The following is a 19,053-nucleotide window of genomic DNA, read 5'->3' as shown; positions in this document are numbered from 1 at the left end:
TACATAAATTGTGTGTTTGTCAGATAAGTTGAGAAATAAAACAAGTAACAGGACATAGAGGAGAGAGGGAGGGGGAGTGGTTGGAAATGAAATGAGAATTATTGAGGGAGGGATAAAGGTTGTGGTGATGTATAAAGCATCCTTTGCATCCAGTTCTCCGTCACTGCAGCTCCTCAAAGGCTCCCGTTCACTCTCTAAATCTCCTTGAATCGCAACAAATCAGCCTCGGTGAGTAAAAAAACATATACAGTGTGTTGTTTGTGGCTTGATTTCATTTACTGACTTGGAAAATAGCACTAAAACTTTTTACAACGTGGAATTACTTTAAATGCAATCACTGTCATACCATTTTAATTACTTTTATCTGTGCAAAGTTACCAGTTTTGTGTGCATTTAGCATTTTTTGAGTTACATTTAACTTCTCTCTATTGCTTGTGAAACTTAAAATTGCACAAGATATTGTTCACTTTGGTCCAGTGACAGTTATTTGGCTAACTCTAGTCTGGAATGTCCTTTTACTGATGCATTGCACATTCATGAATTGGCATCAAGCTTTGACTCTTATATTTAATCACAACCAAATCAAACATCTAAAATGGTTGTTTGAACGTTCTTCATTTTGTGCTCTCTTCCTCCGCAATTCCCATCTGTTTACAAACTCTCACAGTTTCCTCTGACTACCACACCCTAGAGAGGGAACAGCACCATGAGAGTCAGAATGCAACCAGAACTGACTCTCTTGGGTTCATGGAGTCAGTGGAAAATACACATTTCAGGCATACAGCGTTCAGAAAACAAACATTAGACATCACAACTGGGACTTAAATCAAGTCTTGACCTGCTACTTTTTTCCTAGTTCAACTGAGTTACCTAGAGAGACTAAGCTGTTGTCATAACAATGTCCTGTCACTCGGCGGCAATGCTGCAATAGAGACTGGTGACAGGGGGAAATGAGAGTAGCTGGGCCCTGGTGGAAAACAACGGTTTATTTTAACGAGCTCTATGGAAAACTGAGAGCAAAACACTAGCAGAGACAAAAGCAATGATGTCAGCCAGCTGCTTTAAGCTAAAGAGCTCTTAATGAATGAAATTAGCTGTCATTCCCTTATGTTTCAAGCCAATTATTATTATCTTGTTATAACCAAAATGTAAGATTTAAAAGAGCAATGCCCAGTCTTAAAACAATAAATAAATAAATAACTTCTACCTCAAATGAGTGAATCTGTTCAGTTTGCAGTGCCTTCATTCCTCTTACATGTGAGCTCAGTGGCTTGTTACCCTTCCTTCCCCCAACAACCACTCCCTAAAGTTGAAGATATAAATGATGTCCTTTATTAACATTCCAAATTTAACCACAGCACCACATGATCCACTATAGTGCACATCAGTGAAGGTTAACAGTCTAAGACTCTGCCACTAGATGGAGTCGTAGCAACTGAGAGCATCATCCCATGTGAGCAACTTCAGTTAGTATTATGAAAATATGTAAGGGAAATATCAGGCCAATCTAACCTGAATCCACTCTGTCACAATGTATGAATACTGATGACATATTGTAAAATTCAATTTGTCCATGTTTAACTCTAGCCAGCATCATGTCTGACGTGCAGAAGGCTATGGGTCTCCTAATCACCTCCTTCAATAAATACTCTGGCAAAGAAGGGGACAAATACAGCCTGAGTAAGGGGGAGCTGAAAGACCTTCTTCAGAATGAACTGTCAGAGCTTCTGCAGGTGAGTGACCTCTGACCTCTCAATATTCCAGCAATGCAGGATCATGAGTGCACTGCTATACAGTACTACTACATGTGTATTATGAAGCTTTGTACAGAGGATGGTGAATGCTTCTGATAGAGTTTCTGACTTGAGATTACAGCTTGTTCTACTTTATGATAGTGATTATTCTTTCCGCTTTATGATGATGAGGGTCATGCTGAGAACTAACCGACACATGACTTAGAATAACCATCTGCAAAACTGAATAATGTGTATTTCTGGAATTTGCATATAGCCAATCAACATGTTTGTTAATGCTTCTCTAACCTGCAGAATGCCAATGACAAGTCAGCAATAGACCGCATTTTCAAGGACCTGGACACAAACAAGGACAACAACGTGGACTTTGGTGAATTTGTCACCTTGGTGTCCTGCCTCACTCAGTTGTGCCATGAGTACTTCGTGGACAAAAAATAGGGATCCAAGCGCCACCTTGGGGCAAGCATAGGAAGCCACATACCTGTGAAAGAGCAGTGTGTACCTCCAGCTTTTCTGAAGGACAAAATATTTACAACTGCTCTAAAGGCACTAACAAAAAATTATAATATCAAATTATGTTGTATCACTGAATGCAATAAACTCTTTTTTCCTTGACTTGTGCAATTTGTGTGTCACTGCATGGCTATATTATTTGTGCCAGATTTTTTATAAGGAGTTGCACAGACATGTCAGCACCATGGTCTCAGTAAGCTCATGATACCTGTGAAGTTTGTCCCAACACACAGTTAGTAATTTAATTTTGTTGACACTGGGCTGTGCCTACATGATTAACCTTGGGAACGGAAAAACACAAATGCAAGTTATGACAAGAAGGATGTTGATACTGTATGCATCATGCAAATGTAAAAAATCTCAACTGTAATTTTGTAGTTTTAAGACACTGTACCTTTACATCATTGCAGTTAATGATTTGCAGAGCCAGTATGATGGTTCACCAATTGATGCTGACACCTCACAGCTCAGGGTTTATATCGGACCTGGTCAGCTGCACTTTTCTATGCAGGATATGCATGTTTTTCTGTGTATGTGGTATTCTTATTGGTGCCCCAGTTCCCTCACACTGTCTAAAGACATGCAGGTTAGATGAACTGGAAATTCTAAATTGCCTTTAGGTGTGACTGTGAACGCAGTTGTCTGTGTGTGTTAGCCCTGTGATAGACCAGTGATGTGACCTGGTTGGACCTTTCTGTCGGAGTAGGCTACCATAAAAGATATAAGTAGATGGGTGGATGAATAGCATCTATAGTTGAAGCCCCAATAGGGATTACCACATGCATGAATGCAAGTAGGATTTAACATTGTGGACAAATTAATACTTTTATTTGTGGTACATCAGCACATTTTCTGCTTATATTCTTCCAGTAGAACTTTGAATAAGACTTCAAGTGTTTTTACACAGTGGCACTATTACTTTAAAATTTGTAATTAGTTTCTTTTATTGCACACATTTGCCCTTTCAGCTTCTTTAATCAACATACGTTTTTTGGACTCTAGTCCAGCATCCATATCAGTGATGTGTTGCCTTCTAAGGCAGTGATAAGCTCAAACACCAATAAACTTTCAACGTCATGCTTCTTGTCATTAATGAGTAATTGTGTGCCTGCAGGGCTGACAACCAGCAAGTTTTCATTCCAACCAAATACATAGCAGAGCAGGTGACTCAAAGGTTACTTCTCGCTTTCTGTTTTTAAGTTATCAGCACCTTTATTGCACATGATTGCCCATTAAAGGTCTAGATGGATTACGCAAGAGAACATTGTGAACATTGTGAAACAAAACACAAAGGCACAACTGCAGGAGGAATTTTGGGGAAATGGATTCCAACTTTGGCCACACTTTCTGGTTGTGCAACAAACTTATATGATATTGGTATGAGATTTATGTAGCTCTCAATTCCGTATTCGAAATACGATTACCACAAAAACCATCAGTTGCTTAACTGGGAGTTATCCAGCAGAAGTCAATCATATCTTCTTCGACTCAGGGTCAGCAATCAAAGGAATCAATGTAAACTGGTTAAAACCCACTGTCCCAACATTCCAGTCATGGATAGAGCGCTTGTGGATACTCTGTAATATGGAAGAAATGACACCCTTTTTTTCCTTTTTATTTATGTATTCATTTTTTTGTGTCTTTAAACCAATGAACATTTAGTTCACCAACCAAAAAAGAAATTGCATTTAGACATTCATACGGTGCCCTTGAAAACTCAGTGCAACTTTGAAAACATATAAATAGACAACACATAATCAATGAAGACAATTTCCAACAATGTGCAGTATTTAAGGAAAAAAACATGAAGTTTTTAAACATGTCACAAGGCAGCAGTGAGAAAAGATGGAGAGAAAAGAGAGAGAGAGAGAGAGAGAGAGAGAGAGAGAGAGAGAGAGAGAGAGAGAGAGAGAGAGAGAGAGATAGGGAGTGAGTGAGTGAGTGAGTGAGTGAGTGAGTGAGTGAGTGAGTGAGCACTCAAAAATGTGTTTCTTCTCTCTCAGTTGGATGTTTGAGTTTCACTGTGCATAATGATTTCGGCCTACGTGCAGAGTTTGACACTAGACGTCTGTTTTCACATTGATCTGCTGAAAGTGAAACATGTATCTGTATTTAATGAAAATCAAATTTTAAGGGGCTGGATCTACAAGCATGATATGTGACAACATATTGTGATGTGGAAACTTGAAGCCTCTAGTGCACATACACTGAGAATGGACTTAACAGTTAAGTGGAAATTATCTTGTGTCCAACAGGGAAACTTCTGAAATGAAATGTATTTGCATATATTACAAAGGGGGTTACAGACTTTGGAGGGGCTTAATTGGTACACTTACCCTAACAGCTGAAAACATTAGTTAGAAAATTAGAAAAGTAATTAAATCTTTTTCAAGATCATGTCTGAAGGCCTATAAGTACTGATATTGCACCCTGCCCAATTATTGCCATTTTTGGAGTTCCCCTGAACTATAGAGTTAACTACACGGTAATTAAATGTTTTATTTTTTGCCTCTTTGATTGCCCGTAGATGTATCCTCTTAAACAGGAAGTCGACCAAGCCCCCAGCAGAACACACTTGGCAAATTGATAAGATGTCTTTCCTTAAACTGGAAAAGATGAAATTTTGCCTTCAGCGGACGACTCACACTGGCAGAATGATTCAAGATACCAGAAAGATTTAATAATGCTAACAATGTGCATTATACCCTTTACATGCTTTGACACATTTGACCATTAAAGTAGACCAACTCGAGAAGTGAGGGTGGGAGTGGATGGTGAGGGTAGCTTGTTTTTGGGGGGGGGTTTTGTTTTTGTTTTTTTTTTTTTGGGGGGGGGGGGTTGTTTTATGTGTAGGTGTTATATCCTTGTGTTGTCAGTTATTCCTACACAAATATTATACTGGACACGATTATGCCTGTATCGAAAAGATTTGTATGGTGAAATGAAGTCCTAATAAAACAAACTCTTTTTTTTTAAGTAATCTAATGTAATAAGTCACATTAGTTTGATTAGGTAATTTAAATAGTTACATTACTTATTATATTTAAAATGAGGTAACTAGTAACCTATTACATTTCCAAAGTAACCTTCCCAACCCTGCATATAACTTTACATACATACCTACTACAGCACAGCACAGCAGACCTGAACTTCAGTGATGCCTCCGGAGGTCACGTTGCGTGGCCGTGTCCCGTGACGCTGCCGAGGGGCGTGTTATCAACAACAGAGTCGGTCTGTGCACAGAGCTCCAGTGTTGTTTTGAATTTGCTAGAAGACAGCACCGACTGGAGGGGGGTAGGGCCTGTGGATAAGATGGCGGATGTAGAAGGCGATGAAACTCGGTCGGCTCTCCCTTCATCGTCCCGTAACGGCCCGGTGGTCGGTGTGTCTGCGGGCACACCGGGCCAGACTGCAACCACGGTAACGTCCGGTCCACGGACGGTCCGGATCGTCAAATCCGAATCGGGCTACGGCTTTAATGTTCGCGGTCAAGTTAGCGAAGGAGGACAGCTACGGAGCATCAACGGGGAACTGTACGCTCCTCTTCAGCATGTCAGCGCTGTTTTGCCCGGAGGGGCAGCAGACCGAGCCGGGATTTCTAAGGGTGACCGCATCCTGGAGGTGTAAGTCCGCTTCTCTCTTTTCTGCTAGTTAGCAAGTAACGCTAGCTACCTAGTTTAGCTGGTGATCAATGCTCAAGCACTTAGCCATCTTCAAGGTATGCGTCAATTGTATGTTGTGATTACTAAAGTGGATGTTTACTTAGCTGACTAGTCATTTGTCCACCCCGAAGTTATTTATTTAACGTTGCCGGGGAACAGGTGTCTAAATATGTGGTAGCAACGTCAAGCTAATGCTAGTTGGTTAGCGGTGAGTAAAAAGCTAACCAGCTTACATAAGTTGGACAACAGGCTGTGCATGTTGATTAGCTTTAGCTAGCTAGCTAACCAGGTAGCTAGCGTCTTGTTTGCTAACCCTGTTTGCGCAGTGTCTGCTTCAGCGTGTTTGTGTGGACAAAATTCAAGTGACAGTCCTGTTGACATTGCATTGTCGTATGAATAATAGCAGGGGATGTGTGTTATGACCCCCGCTCAAAGATAGTGGATGGCAGTGTTGTCGCTCAAATTCAACATCCTATAATGTGTGATACTGTGTGCGCTTCTTGTCTTGACGAGACGCCGTTTGACAGACCAGCCGTTCTTTTCAAGTTTCACAGGACAGCTGCAGGTGTTGTCTGTTGATTTTTGTGCTTTATCAAGTATCAGTTTTCTTTGGTGTTTTTGTACACACAACTGGATGCTGGTGATATCTTACAGAGTTGAATTTTTTTGTTTTGTTTTGTTTTGTCGATCTCTTTATAGGTCAGTAAAGGGAAGCAGTGAGTGAGCTGCCACTTTATAATGTGCAACCTTGTTTTCTTGCCTTTAGCTTTCAGTAGATATGTAGCTATTAGTTTCAATAGGTAACGTGACCACATATTGCTTTTCTCAGTTCCTATTTGCAGACGTCTAATAATGACAGCCTCAAAACACTAACAATGTTGAAAACCTGGAGGTTAGAACAGTGCAAATGCTAAATATGAAGTTAATGTTATTAAGCAATAGTGCACAATTATTATATATGTTTGGTAGAAGACTAATATATATATGGGGACTAGGTTAAGTGTCAGGATGACGTCTGAGCATTCAAAACATGCTGATGTAAACTCCTAAACCGGTAGAAAAGGGAGAAGAGAAACAGAGAACAAGGAACGCCACTCATAATGCTACAATGCTGAGGCATCAAAAAGGTTCTCCTCCCCAACCTGTGTTTTCACAATTGCAGCTGCTAAATCTCCCTCTGGTCATATGACAGGACCTGTAGATATCATGTGACTTATTAACCAGCTTGGCCTTTTCGCATAACACAAAAGAATCATCCAGATAAGTATGTTTATAAGTCTGTGTTTTACTTCAGAGTTTTAAGAACAAGAAAAGGAAACAATATACTTCAACTGTGATAACCTGCTTATGCACAGTATTAATTTATTCTTTGTACGGTGCTGCTGGAGTAAGGTTTTAATAGAACATCAGATTTTTTTATAGACATTTTTAAAAAACATAACATTTTATTATTTTATTCACCATGTTCTATTACTTCCGTCTTTATCTGTGTGCTTTTCATTGTTTTAATTGTATCTGTCTTGTTTGGTTTTATTTCTTCTTTAAAGTGCTTTGTAACATTGTTAAGGAAAGTGCTATTTAAATAAAGTTTATTATTATTATTATTATTGTTGTTATCAGTATCAACATTAACTGATAACTAAAGTACACAGTGCTACTTCAGTGTTAACATTGCCTGTCTTAGCTTAATTCACATACTACCAACTCCCTTTGTGTGCTGATCAGCGGCTGAGACGCCTCTCTTCCTGACACTGCTATGTTTCTGTTTTGTCTAACGAGAGGATAATGGGATCAGAGCAGCGTAGAGGGAGCGCTGTATCTTCACATTTTTGGTCACCTCCTGCCCCCTATTTTGCTGCTCAGATGAACAATTAAGAGGAATGCTGTCATGTCGATCTCTCATAACACAAAAAACCTTCCCGTCTCCCAACTGTTGACTTTATTCTCCACCACCCTCTTTATATCAGTTTGTGCGATTCTCACTTCGATGCATGATACTACCAGTGATTATACTACAAAATGGACACATGGCCTGTAGTTGACAGACTCATGCCCGCACTCTTGATTGCTCTCTCCTTTCCTGTGTCTATCCCGCTGTTTCTCATAGGAAGATTAGCAGAGACACCTGATGCTGGTGCCATCTGGCCATAGCAGAGCCAAGAAAGGAGGCGTATCACAGCACAAAAAGAAAGGGAGACATTAGATCTGATCTGGTTACTCAGCACTCCCGACATTGTATTTATCAATGGAGGACGCTGATATTACCAAACGTCACAATAGGACGATGTGCAGGACGCATATTGATAGTATAAATACTTTATAATCATGCAAGACCTCACATCAGAGTTAAATAATCATTATTATTATTATTTTTATTATTATTATTAGGGGTGCATAAAATTGGTGCCGATTCTGACCTTATTTAGTGGGTTAGGTATCGGCCATGACATGAACGACCCACATTAAATACAGTTTGTTTGTGAGGAGTCATTATAAAATAAGTGTTAATTATTAGTCCCATTCATTCAATCCCCGTGGTACTTTGCATAAAAATGATTATTTACTGACTTTTAACTGTGAGAAAAGAGAGCACAGAGACACTTGTTGTGGTATCAATATTGGTAGAGGTAAAAGTTGGATCGGCGCACACTCCTAATTATTATTCCCACCAAAGATGCTACCAGACTAGCATGGTAAATATCTGCTCAAGCTCTGCTGTGGTTCAGTGCTGAATGCTCGATCTGTTCGCTCACGCAGGTCGCGAGAGTCAAATCATCTTGACACATAAAGTGGGAAATGTGAAAGGCACTGTGAAAAGACAGTTTCACAACTCAGAGCTAATTTTCTTGTCTTTCTCTCCCTTCCCTTCTTCCTCTGCTGTTCTTTTGCTTCCACTTCCCTCCAGTAATGGGGTGAGTGTCGAGGGTGCTACCCATAAGCAGGTCGTGGACCTGATCCGCGCTGGAGAGAAGGAGCTGGTTCTGGCGGTTCTGGCTGTGCCGTCCCAGGAGGCTGATGGATTGGAAGGCGGAGAGGATATCCAACCAAACTATGACTACAGTGACAAGCAGGCCGTGCCCATTTCCATCCCCACATACAAACATGTAGAGCAGCACTCCGAGAGATTTGTGGTGAGTGCTGATTTTACATTTTACTTTCTTTCTCAAAGGCAATGGGCCATAAAATGTCTCTCATATATATGTATACATTTACAGCCATTTGTGTGTTTGCGTTTTAAAAAAGAATTGCTCTTTTCAGTCTGTCCTTCTACTCTGATTCACTCTGGCCTTTCTGTCATGTCTTTGTCTTAATGACCACAGGTGTACAACGTGTATATGTCAGGCAGACAGCTGTGCTCAAAGCGCTACCGGGAGTTTGCCATACTACACCAGAACTTGAAGAGGGAGTTTTCCAACTTCAACTTCCCAAAACTTCCTGGCAAATGGCCCTTCTCTCTTTCCGAACAGCAGCTGGATGCTCGTCGTAGAGGCCTGGAAGAATACCTTGAGCGAGGTAGGCTGTTTGGAAAGGTCACTTGCCTGTAAAGTGACTTATGTGTCGATTTTCTGTATGGGCAAAGACAAAAGGGCTTTCAAATACCAATCAATATGTTGTTCATGGAGAATTATGGCTTTATAGTTCAATCTAGACCCACTGACATCAGTGTGTACACACCAAGGAAAGAAAAGGGGAAAATATAGGCCAGGCATTAGTTGTGATTGTGTGCTGTGGATGTAAATCAGTTTTTTTGTACTTTTAAACAATTTTCCATCGTACGTGGACAATACTGTTAATGAGAGCACACAGGACACAGGCAACATGACATTTAGCCATCCTTTGTTTATTTGATTTACTTTGACCTCTTCCTCTCCTTTCTCTTTCTTTGTATGTGTAGTTTGCTCCGTGCGGGTGATCGGGGAGAGTGACATCATGCAGGAGTTTCTCTCTGAATCAGATGAGGTATGCATCACATTTGTACATGTAGCAGTAGCATTATGATTCTTCTATTCTTGGGTAATGCAATGTTGTCATTTCTGAAATAATAGACATTGTTATATGGGTTGTGCTGGATTAAATTTAGCTATTTGTTCTTTTAAAAGTTGTGGCTTTGGCTGGGGAAAGTTTTCCTGCAAATCCTTCAAAACTCTCTCTGATGTGCAACTTGTGTTTTATAAGACAAGGAATCTGCACGGCACCACAGAGTCTTGTTTACTATACTACCCAATGTTGTTTCCACAGATAGATCAAAGCCAGTGGTTTATTTTTGCAATTATAATTGAGGGGTATTAGGGATATATTTAGCTGATGGTCTGTATCTGAATTTGACCCTAATCATGGAAATTTGGCGGAATTCCAAACTTAAAATTGAATTAAGAATATATTTATTTAATTCTCTGATCTTTTAAGTAGAAAAAAATAGGCTAATTGCCATTTAAAAAAGCATCAGTTGCTTGAAAGTAGCTGGCTGGTGATCATATCTGTCAGTCTTGTGTTTCTGTTAAACTGGAAAGCAAAGGCAGATAAATAGTAAACTGGGTTTCAAGATGTATAAGGAAAGCTAAAACAAATATAATACTATTGATTTAATCCAGCACTTGAAGAACAAACTTGTTTGCCTTGATTATCTATAAGAACATAATTCATTACAAATATATGCTTATACAAGCATGCCCACACCCTTATTAATCCAGTCATGAGTTAATGTTAGGTTTACAACAGTTCTGACTACATTTTGCTTTGCTGTGCAGAACTACAATGGAGTAACAGATGTAGAGCTGCGAATAGCCCTGCCAGACAAGACCACCATCTCCGTCAGAGTCCGCAAGAACAGCACCACAGACCAGGTGTACCAGGTAAGAACACATACATTAACCACATCTACTTGAAAATGTTCTTATTGTTTGGACATCTGCATCAGGTGTCTGTAAATCAAATCATGTGTGTCATCAAATGCATATATACATTAGTGGGATATGTACTTTATACTACAGTAAAAGTCCAGTTTTAAAGATAAATGTTAATGTAATGGTTTATTTTTCTTTGCTTTGTTGACTCTGTGTTGTTCCTCCTGTAGGCATTAGTGTTGAAGGTTGGAATGGACAGTATTATGGCCAGCTACTTTGCCCTGTTTGAAGTCATCAACCACTCATTTGGTAAGAACACTGTATTTGATGTTTTATCAGTGTTTCACATGGAGATTTCCAAAGCACTTTCACGTACTTTCATGTGTTTCATTTGAAAGCCATCTCTGGGGTGAATTCATCACATGACCACTTTTTTTTTTCTAAATAAAGACCTGCATCATCCATCTAGTCAGTTTAAATACATTGGGCCTCAGGTTACGTGTGCATTTTTTGGACAAGGGCAGCTAATTTTGTACAGACTGGAATTCATTACTTTTTAAATAACTAAACACATCCCTTGTGACCTTCATCCCTCTCCTCCTCGTTTGTTGTAGTGCGGAAGCTGGCACCTAATGAGTTCCCTCACAAGCTTTATGTGCAGAACTACACATCGGCAGTGCCGGGGACGTGTTTGGCACTCCGCAAATGGTTGTTCAGCTTCCAGGAGGAGGAGTTACTCAGAGATAACCCGCTGGCACTACACTACTGCTTTCACCAGGTAATAACAATAATTGAATCCCACATGTCTTCTTCTTAAGGGAACTCAACACAGCATTAGATCTACTGGGATTTTTTTCCTTCGAGATTTTTACGTCTTTCTGAGTTGACACACTATTCAGACGCGTGGATATTTCATCATTGTTGGTCATGGATGATTTCTGTCATAACCAGAGGAACATTTTTACCCTTTCCTGTTAACTATTTTTACCAGTCCTCCATGAATGTTTTTATTCTTTACCCTTTGCTGGCCTTTAGAACATATCCTGTCATTGAACAGAGAGTTACTTTCCCAACATGCTATAACACTAACTGGGAATAGGCATTAAATGCAAGGCGTGAGCAGCGCATATGTCCTACCGAAGCATCTAGCCTGTTCAATACACGCCAACTCCTTCAGGCCGTCCCCGTCCTCAGAAGCAGCACAGCTCCTGAGGCTACATTCATTCTCATTTCTGATAGACATTATGGTGAAGCGAACTATTAGATATTTCATTGTTTTCAAGTTGGCTCCATGGGAAGTATACTGTAAAAAATGGGATTGGTTTAATTTATTGCCTAGAGCAAAATCAGAAAGTACATACCAACCCCGGGGGCCTTGAACAATAATTATGTTTAGCATTAATAAGCACACAACATATAAAGACCTGGAGATTTGTGGGATTTTAATGGCTGGCTGTGGGAAAATTAGGCTTTACTACGCCTGCCAATGTAAAAAAAAAAACTTAGCTTGGAGTTTAAAAAACCACAGAGGGTCCTGTGGTGGGAAGAGTCACATATGTGTCAGAGTCAATGTGGATTGATACATTTGATAAAATGGAGGCCTGTATGTTCTCTGAATTGAGGAAGTGATAAACCTCTAAAATGCCTTTGAGGCTTCTAGTGTGGAGTTCCCATTATACAAGCAAATTCTAGCTTAGCAGTAGTTCAACTCCTGCCAACTTGGAATTCATAGGTAAATAATTAACTATGATACCAGCTTTTCATGCAGTGTTTACCCTGACTAGCAACTAAAATCCTCCTAAAATACATCCTCAACCAAATATCCAGCTACTTCCAATCAGAAAGTCCTTCAAATGACCCAGAGAATTTAAATCAGCCTCGTGTTTTGAATTTCCTCCAGGTGCTTAAAAAAAAAAAAAAATTGAGAAACCTGGATATTCTTAAAGCTAGCAAAACTCCACAGTTTTCGCAGTACAAAGTGTGAACTAGAAAATGTAATCTTCTAATGCAAATGCACTAAAAATAGCCGTTGCTGCAGCCACCTACAGGCTGTGCATTGACCAATAAAGGTCATTACCTGAAGCATTTCAGGCCTGTGAGGTTCAGCAGTGACCTATTAAAACTCTCATTTCTAATAGCAAGTTCAGCACATGCTAAGCATGAACACCAATGTATCCAAAATACTTCAAATATACACAATTATTGCTGTTATTGAGGGAACTTCGAATAGTTTCCTGTTAAATCGCCTTAATGGATAATCATGTTTTATTCTTAGACAAATGATGAATGGTGTTGTATCTCTACATGCCATCCTAACCCCCATCTATCCCACCCCTGTCTGTCTAGGCACTGGATGATGTGAAGAAGGGATTCATAAAAACAGAGGACAAATCCTACCAGCTGCAGAAACTGGCAGAGCAGCGCAAGATGGCCACGGTCAGTCCCACAGACCAGTCTTTGTTTGGGGAGGTGATTGGGATGACTCCACTCTTTGCCTGCTTACCAGAGCCATCACCAAAATGTTACCAAAGATGAACAAAAAGGGCAGAAACCCTTTCACATTTTAGAATAATATCGCCTGTGATATAAACAGTTGAATTTAAATGGATGTTTGCAGAGCCTTTAGTGAAAGTGACATGTGTGAGCGTGACACCCAGTTAAAACTCTATTCACAGCTTTGTTACCACCCAGCAGAACACTCTAGCTAAATGTTAAATTGACTATGGTCAGCATTGATATAGCACTTTTATCCAAAATGTCTTTCATTCACACACACACACACACATACACACATGCACACACACTGATGGCAGCTGGCTACCTTTCAATCCACTGGCCTAACAACACCCAGGAGCAATTTGGATTTCAGTGTCTTGCTCAAGGACACTTGTGTTTGTGTGTAGAAGTAGCAAGGGATCAAACCACTGAGCCTGCAATTTGGCTACATGCACCCATACGTGTGTCTCTTGAATGTTCACAGCCCAACAGTTTTTGCAAATTAAAATAGTTTTGCTTATCTAACAGCAAAATCTGTCCACTCCCATAAGGCCATAACGTCTATTAACAACAGAGACGTTATGGCTTAAAGGAGCAGTAACACTCTTACAAATATGCCAGTATTGTTTACTTGCTTACTGGCATTTTAATTAAGTTATATAAACATGTGATCTGATTTTCTGCCTCAGTCTGATTGCTCACAGTAAGCTTGAGTTTTGTTGTGTAATATTCACTTGTGTGTGTGTGTGTGCGTTTCATCATATTTGTGTCTGTTAGTACCTGAGCCTGTTGCGGTCATGTGAGGGCTACAACGAACTGTCGTTCCCCCACTGCCCCTGCGACTCCAGGAGGAAGGGACACGTCATCACAGCTATCAGCATCAATCACTTCAAGCTGCACGCTTGTACTGAGGATGGCACACTGGAGGTGAGTGTGTGTGTGTGTGTGTGTGTGTGTGTGTGTGTGTGTGTGTGTGTGTGTGTGTGTGTGTGTGTGTGTGTGTGTGTGTGTGTGTGTGTGTGTGTGTCAGAATAAAGGATCCAACGCAGTCACCAAACACTAAATTGTGAATCCAATGTGTGTTAAACTCAACATGAGCATGCATAGATACTTTACATACTGTCAACTCTGCTGTCCCTCCATCAGAATCAGGTGATCGCTTTTGAGTGGGGGGAGATGCAGCGCTGGGACACTGACGAGGAGGGGATGGCTTTCTGTTTTGAGTACGCCAGAGGAGAGAAGAAACCTCGCTGGGTCAAGATCTTCACTCCATATGTGAGTGTACACACACACACACACACACACACACACATACACACACACGCCTGCACCATTGTAAGATTAGTGTAGCACCTCTATTATCTTTATGTATTCATCTGTTCACTGAGGAATTTGTTGTTTTAGAGTGACAGACTGTGATTTTTTACAAGTGGAGGTTGTAAAATCCAATCCCAACACTTCATAACTCATGTATGAATAATATAATCAAAGCCATAGTGAAAAGGAGCAAAGGAAGCAGATAGATGGCTCCTTGTTTTTAACTTTCTACGGTAAAGGTGCTTGAATAACCTTTTTTTTTTCTTTTTTCTTCCAGTTTAACTACATGCATGAGTGCTTCGAGCGGGTCTTTTGTGAGCTGAAGTGGAGGAAACAGGTACAGACCACTCCTTTCCTCTTTCATTCTGGAAGGCACATGGCTCCATGCCAAATCTAAATTTAGCGTATTATTACGTTTATCTTAACAAATGCAATAAGAACTTTTACATGTTTTTTCAGGCTTTTGATTATGATTTGTTTTTTTTATATCCTGTGAACTAATTATGTTGCTTTCTGTTGTACATCAGGTTGAAGAAGAGGCATCTGACAAAGACAACAAAAACTGCAGTAACACTGGTAAGCAGCATTTCTTACGTATTTTTTTGTCCTAAATACAAACCAATATTATTCTTAGTAACCCTTGATAATACAACACCAGGACTGAAGAGTTGGAGGCAAGATTTCAAATAGGGAATATCATAAAGGGATAGGTATTCAGATGTGGTGCTGTGGTACCATGAATTATGCAAACATTTCCTGTCTGACGAAAACTAAAGCAGCAAGGGGAGGGAAAGGATTTCAAGTCTGCCACCTTCCTTTATTTCTATGTGTTTTTAAAGGCAGAAATATGTGTGAACGTTTTATTGGTTTACAAGTAACTTGTGTTCACTGACATTAAATCACTGCAGACCTACAAAGGCTGCATTCAGATAGGCTTATATTGTTTTATTATCTCTTCCGTTCAGCTCCTATTGCATTACAAGGCAGTGAACAAAGTCAAAGGGTAACTACAAAAGAGAAAGAAAAGAGAAAAGGCTGGACTTAATAGACAATTCACCCCAGCTTCACAATATATTTAAAAAGCTTTGGAGAGTAAATTCTCCTCCGGTGCTGTCAGATATCTGCGTAAAAACATACTGGTGCATTTGTGTTTAAATGGGGGGGGATTAGAATAGATGCATGTATAGACATGTGACTCACTATCAGAGCCATCTCAAAAAAAACCACACAGTAGAGGGAAGTTAAAACTATTTGGCCCACGTGAGAGAGCACAAGACCAGTAGTACAAGTATTTCGACAAACAACTTCAAAAGAAGGCAAGAACAGACTTGGAGTTACAGGAAAAGAGACAAATAAAGAAGAACTGAGGAGTTGAGAAGGACTTCAGAGTCACCCAGATACAAGATGAGGGTTCAGCATGTTACAAAGCAACAGTAGCAGTAAGCAACTCAGGGACATCTGTGTTGTGTTTTACTTGGGTTTTCGTAAGTCACATGACATACAACAAAAAAAACATTATTCAGATTTGCCCCCTGAACAATCTCTCTGTATTCCAGAGTATCTGCCTCCTCTGGAGACACAGCAGAAGGGATGGCGCCACCTAGGGGGGGAGATTGCGACTTCCTAAAACTATTGGTCTTCACTCCAACTAGAACTGGTCCACTCGCATCATCACAGCCACTCCAGAGAGCGCCCATCGACAAACACAGAACTGAGTGACAGACTGAGGCGATCCATGCCCCGATAACAAACTGGAATTGACCAATTTGGGAAATTGGAATAGTCACACTTAACCAAACCCAGGGATACACACAGCAAGAAGAGCAATGAAGGAAAATAAACAAAAGCCAACATTCATGTCATTTACTAGATCTCCATAGGGTGTCTGTTGTTTTCCTCAATGCATTCGCTCCATGATGTGGAGCAGGACACAAGCAAAGTCTCGCTAGTGGTTGAGATGTAACATGAAGTGTGTGACTGGTTAAGGTTACCACAGCGCTGCGGCATCATTTGCGCAAAAGGGAGCACCTTGATGAAACGCCACTTGACGAAGGAGCTGACATGCGGGATGGGACTGTGACAGTCAGTTCTCCAACACGATCTGCTCAGTCTAAAGCCTTCAGCTTGGCCCTCTGCTGAACTAGAACTGAGACGACGGAGATGTAGATAAGAAGGGAGGGATATAGGAAAAAGGGGGTTTTCACGACCCTTTTCACAGGCAGTGATACAGAAAGAAAGCAAAAATCTTGCTTTACACAGATGCTGGATATTAACAAAAAAAATGATGTTTTCTATTTGTGGGGTCAGAAGTATTCTGTCTTTGTCAGAAAACACAAGCGATGCAAATGTAACTAACTGACAACATAAGGGGGACATGTTCATAATTATGTGTATGTTTAACAATCTTATTTCTGATAAAATATAGATTAATATAAGACCTATAATTATTGGTTTCTTGATCTAACACGATGAAATACTAACTGAGTTGCATTCAAGCACCAACTAATCTCCATGTTTCGCCTCGTTTTCTGGTCTAACTACTTCAGAACGACGTCTGTTGGCAGTCAGCCGATAATGTCAGTATCTATTTATCCCCCTCGAAAGTGTTATATTGTGGTGATTTCGCAGACCTTGGAAGTTGAGAGGAAGAAGCGTTCTCTTTCTCAAATCTGTGCTGGGATATCTTGAACAAAAGGTTGTCAGGCTAAAGGGTTGATGCTTCTGAAATATCACACAGTCCCCGTGGGGAATCTGACATATTGCAACCACAAGGAGAAAACAGCAAAGTTTTTAAGAGTATCGTCTGTCTAGCTGCAGTTTTCTGAGCCGGCAGCAGAGAGCAGCAGAGTGTAAGAGAGATTTAGTTGTAGGTTTTGAGCAGGAAGAGAAATTGTCTCAGAGCTTCTTAAAGAGTGATCCCTCGGGCTTTGTAAGTCACCCACCAAAGTATCACTCTTCTGCAGTATGTCCATTAACCACGTCAGGAGGACAGATGGTGTGTGAGTGTGTGTGTGTGTGTTATACAGACAGTTGATGGTGCATGAAGTTGTGTGACTGCGACCACAGCCATCAGCATACATAGCAATGCAGACAGCATAGCTCACCTACAGAATACAGGACACAGTATTATTTGTGTGTTTATGCACATGACAAAAAATGATACAACAGTTTTACGGACATTTAATTTTTTTCATACAGAGAAAACAGGGTTAATTGTGGGTTCATTTGTCTCATTTTAAATGCGTAGAGCACATATTAGTTCAGTAAAGGTTTACATCCTGACAGAAAATGGAGACATTATGTGTAAATGTATTGATTTTTTTTTTTTTAACCTAACTGCAATAGAGTTTTGTTTATCCCACTAAGGGTTACAAGTTAATCTTGACCGATTCATTACTGTCTGATCAGTGTGTTGTGCTCGCCTTCAGGCAGCAACAATAGACCTGAATCCGAGTGTCATGTTAGTTCACTATTTTTATTCACACAGACTTTTAGAGCACAAGTTCTAACTTGAATTAATTTTACAGTTGAGCTTAGCTTTCAATTCAGTACATTTTGATTTTATGCTTTTCAGTCAGTTACCTTGGAGCACGCTGTTCTGTGTGTGTCCTCTGTGTTTATAATTGACATTGCTGATAAGCTTTTAGGCTCTGATTGGATGTGTCTGATGAGCTGTCGGCGTGAGAGCCAGCAAATGAAGATAGGGTTTTGTATCTGTACGACAGTGGAGACGCCAGACAGATAGAGACAAATGGGTGGTGTCTCCTATTGTCTAGCTAACATTCACAGCCTCTCACATGCTTTTTCAGCATGACACACACACACACACGCATTCCTGTCTCCCTTCTCTGTTTTTGCAGTTGGACAAAATTAAGTGCAACGTCACAAGATATTTTGCTATTTGTCATCCAGTTGTCTCTGTTACACAACATCCTATAGCAATACATACCTTACTGTAGTAGCATATTGTGTGTTTTACTGGCACACCACAGATAGCTGGATTGAGGAGAGGGGGGGGAAAGAGGGTGCAGTGTGCATTGGATTGCAGAATGGTCATTTTGACAGCCAAAGTAATAGCCAATTTAAAGATGGATGACATAAGAATTGGACGTGCTCAACCATGACATGTTTTTGTATGTCTTTTTTTTTTTTATAAGATGTGGATCCAGAGGCAGATAGAGGTTGTGTGTTTGTTTGTGTGTGTGTGTTGGCTTGTCTGTCCTCTGCTCTTACACTCTCCAGGTTGGTCTCCCATCATCACAAGGGGATGTGGTTGCCGTGGCAGCACCACATTGGCTCAACACGCTCAGTACAGCCTCTGTTCCTTTTATTCCCGTCAGCCGACTGACTCACTCCTCCCAATAATGTATTCAAAGCAGTGTTTTTTACTGTTTGATGTTTGTTCTCTGTCCCTGTGGCTCGTGCTGCTGTGAATAGGCTTTTAGAAAGCTGCTGTTTTTTTGTTTA

The 19,053-nt window shown here is 40.3% G+C and overlaps 2 protein-coding genes across 3 annotated transcripts; both read left to right on the top strand.

The window, feature by feature from the left end:
• Positions 1-172: 172 nt before the first annotated feature.
• LOC128374095 (ictacalcin-like) lies at positions 173-2,351 on the top strand. Of its 2 annotated transcripts, none has more exons than XM_053334347.1 (3): positions 173-232; positions 1,588-1,733; positions 2,049-2,351. In XM_053334347.1, exons 2-3 carry the CDS (start codon positions 1,596-1,598, stop codon positions 2,190-2,192), a joined length of 282 nt encoding a protein of 93 aa, XP_053190322.1. In that variant the 5' UTR covers positions 173-232; positions 1,588-1,595; the 3' UTR covers positions 2,193-2,351. The 2 variants fall into 2 exon arrangements, with proteins under 2 accessions (XP_053190322.1, XP_053190323.1); XM_053334348.1 differs by having other exon boundaries at positions 181-228.
• Positions 2,352-5,557: 3,206 nt separating this feature from the next.
• On the top strand, positions 5,558-17,905 carry snx27a (sorting nexin 27a). The gene is made up of 13 exons (XM_053334376.1): positions 5,558-5,890; positions 8,835-9,060; positions 9,250-9,442; positions 9,825-9,889; positions 10,678-10,782; positions 11,004-11,082; positions 11,388-11,551; positions 13,120-13,209; positions 14,047-14,196; positions 14,416-14,544; positions 14,864-14,923; positions 15,114-15,162; positions 16,143-17,905. Exons 1-13 carry the CDS (start codon positions 5,580-5,582, stop codon positions 16,211-16,213), a joined length of 1,692 nt encoding a protein of 563 aa, XP_053190351.1. The 5' UTR covers positions 5,558-5,579; the 3' UTR covers positions 16,214-17,905.
• The last annotated feature ends 1,148 nt before the right edge of the window (positions 17,906-19,053 follow it).

Source organism: Scomber japonicus, chromosome 15 (assembly GCF_027409825.1).
Source record: "Scomber japonicus isolate fScoJap1 chromosome 15, fScoJap1.pri, whole genome shotgun sequence".
Lineage (NCBI taxonomy): Eukaryota > Metazoa > Chordata > Actinopteri > Scombriformes > Scombridae > Scomber > Scomber japonicus.
The sequence above is the reverse complement of the archived record's forward strand: the minus strand, read 5'-3'. Positions and strand labels throughout refer to the sequence as shown.

Coding starts and splice junctions, on each gene's coding strand:
- LOC128374095 (XM_053334347.1), top strand. CDS start 1,596: ATGTCTGACGTGCAGAAGGCTATGGGTCTCCTAATCACCTCCTTCAAT. Junction 1,734..2,048: donor AACTGTCAGAGCTTCTGCAG/GTGAGTGACCTC, acceptor TCTAACCTGCAG/AATGCCAATGACAAGTCAGC.
- snx27a (XM_053334376.1), top strand. CDS start 5,580: ATGGCGGATGTAGAAGGCGATGAAACTCGGTCGGCTCTCCCTTCATCG. Junction 9,061..9,249: donor AGCACTCCGAGAGATTTGTG/GTGAGTGCTGAT, acceptor TAATGACCACAG/GTGTACAACGTGTATATGTC. Junction 11,552..13,119: donor TACACTACTGCTTTCACCAG/GTAATAACAATA, acceptor CTGTCTGTCTAG/GCACTGGATGATGTGAAGAA.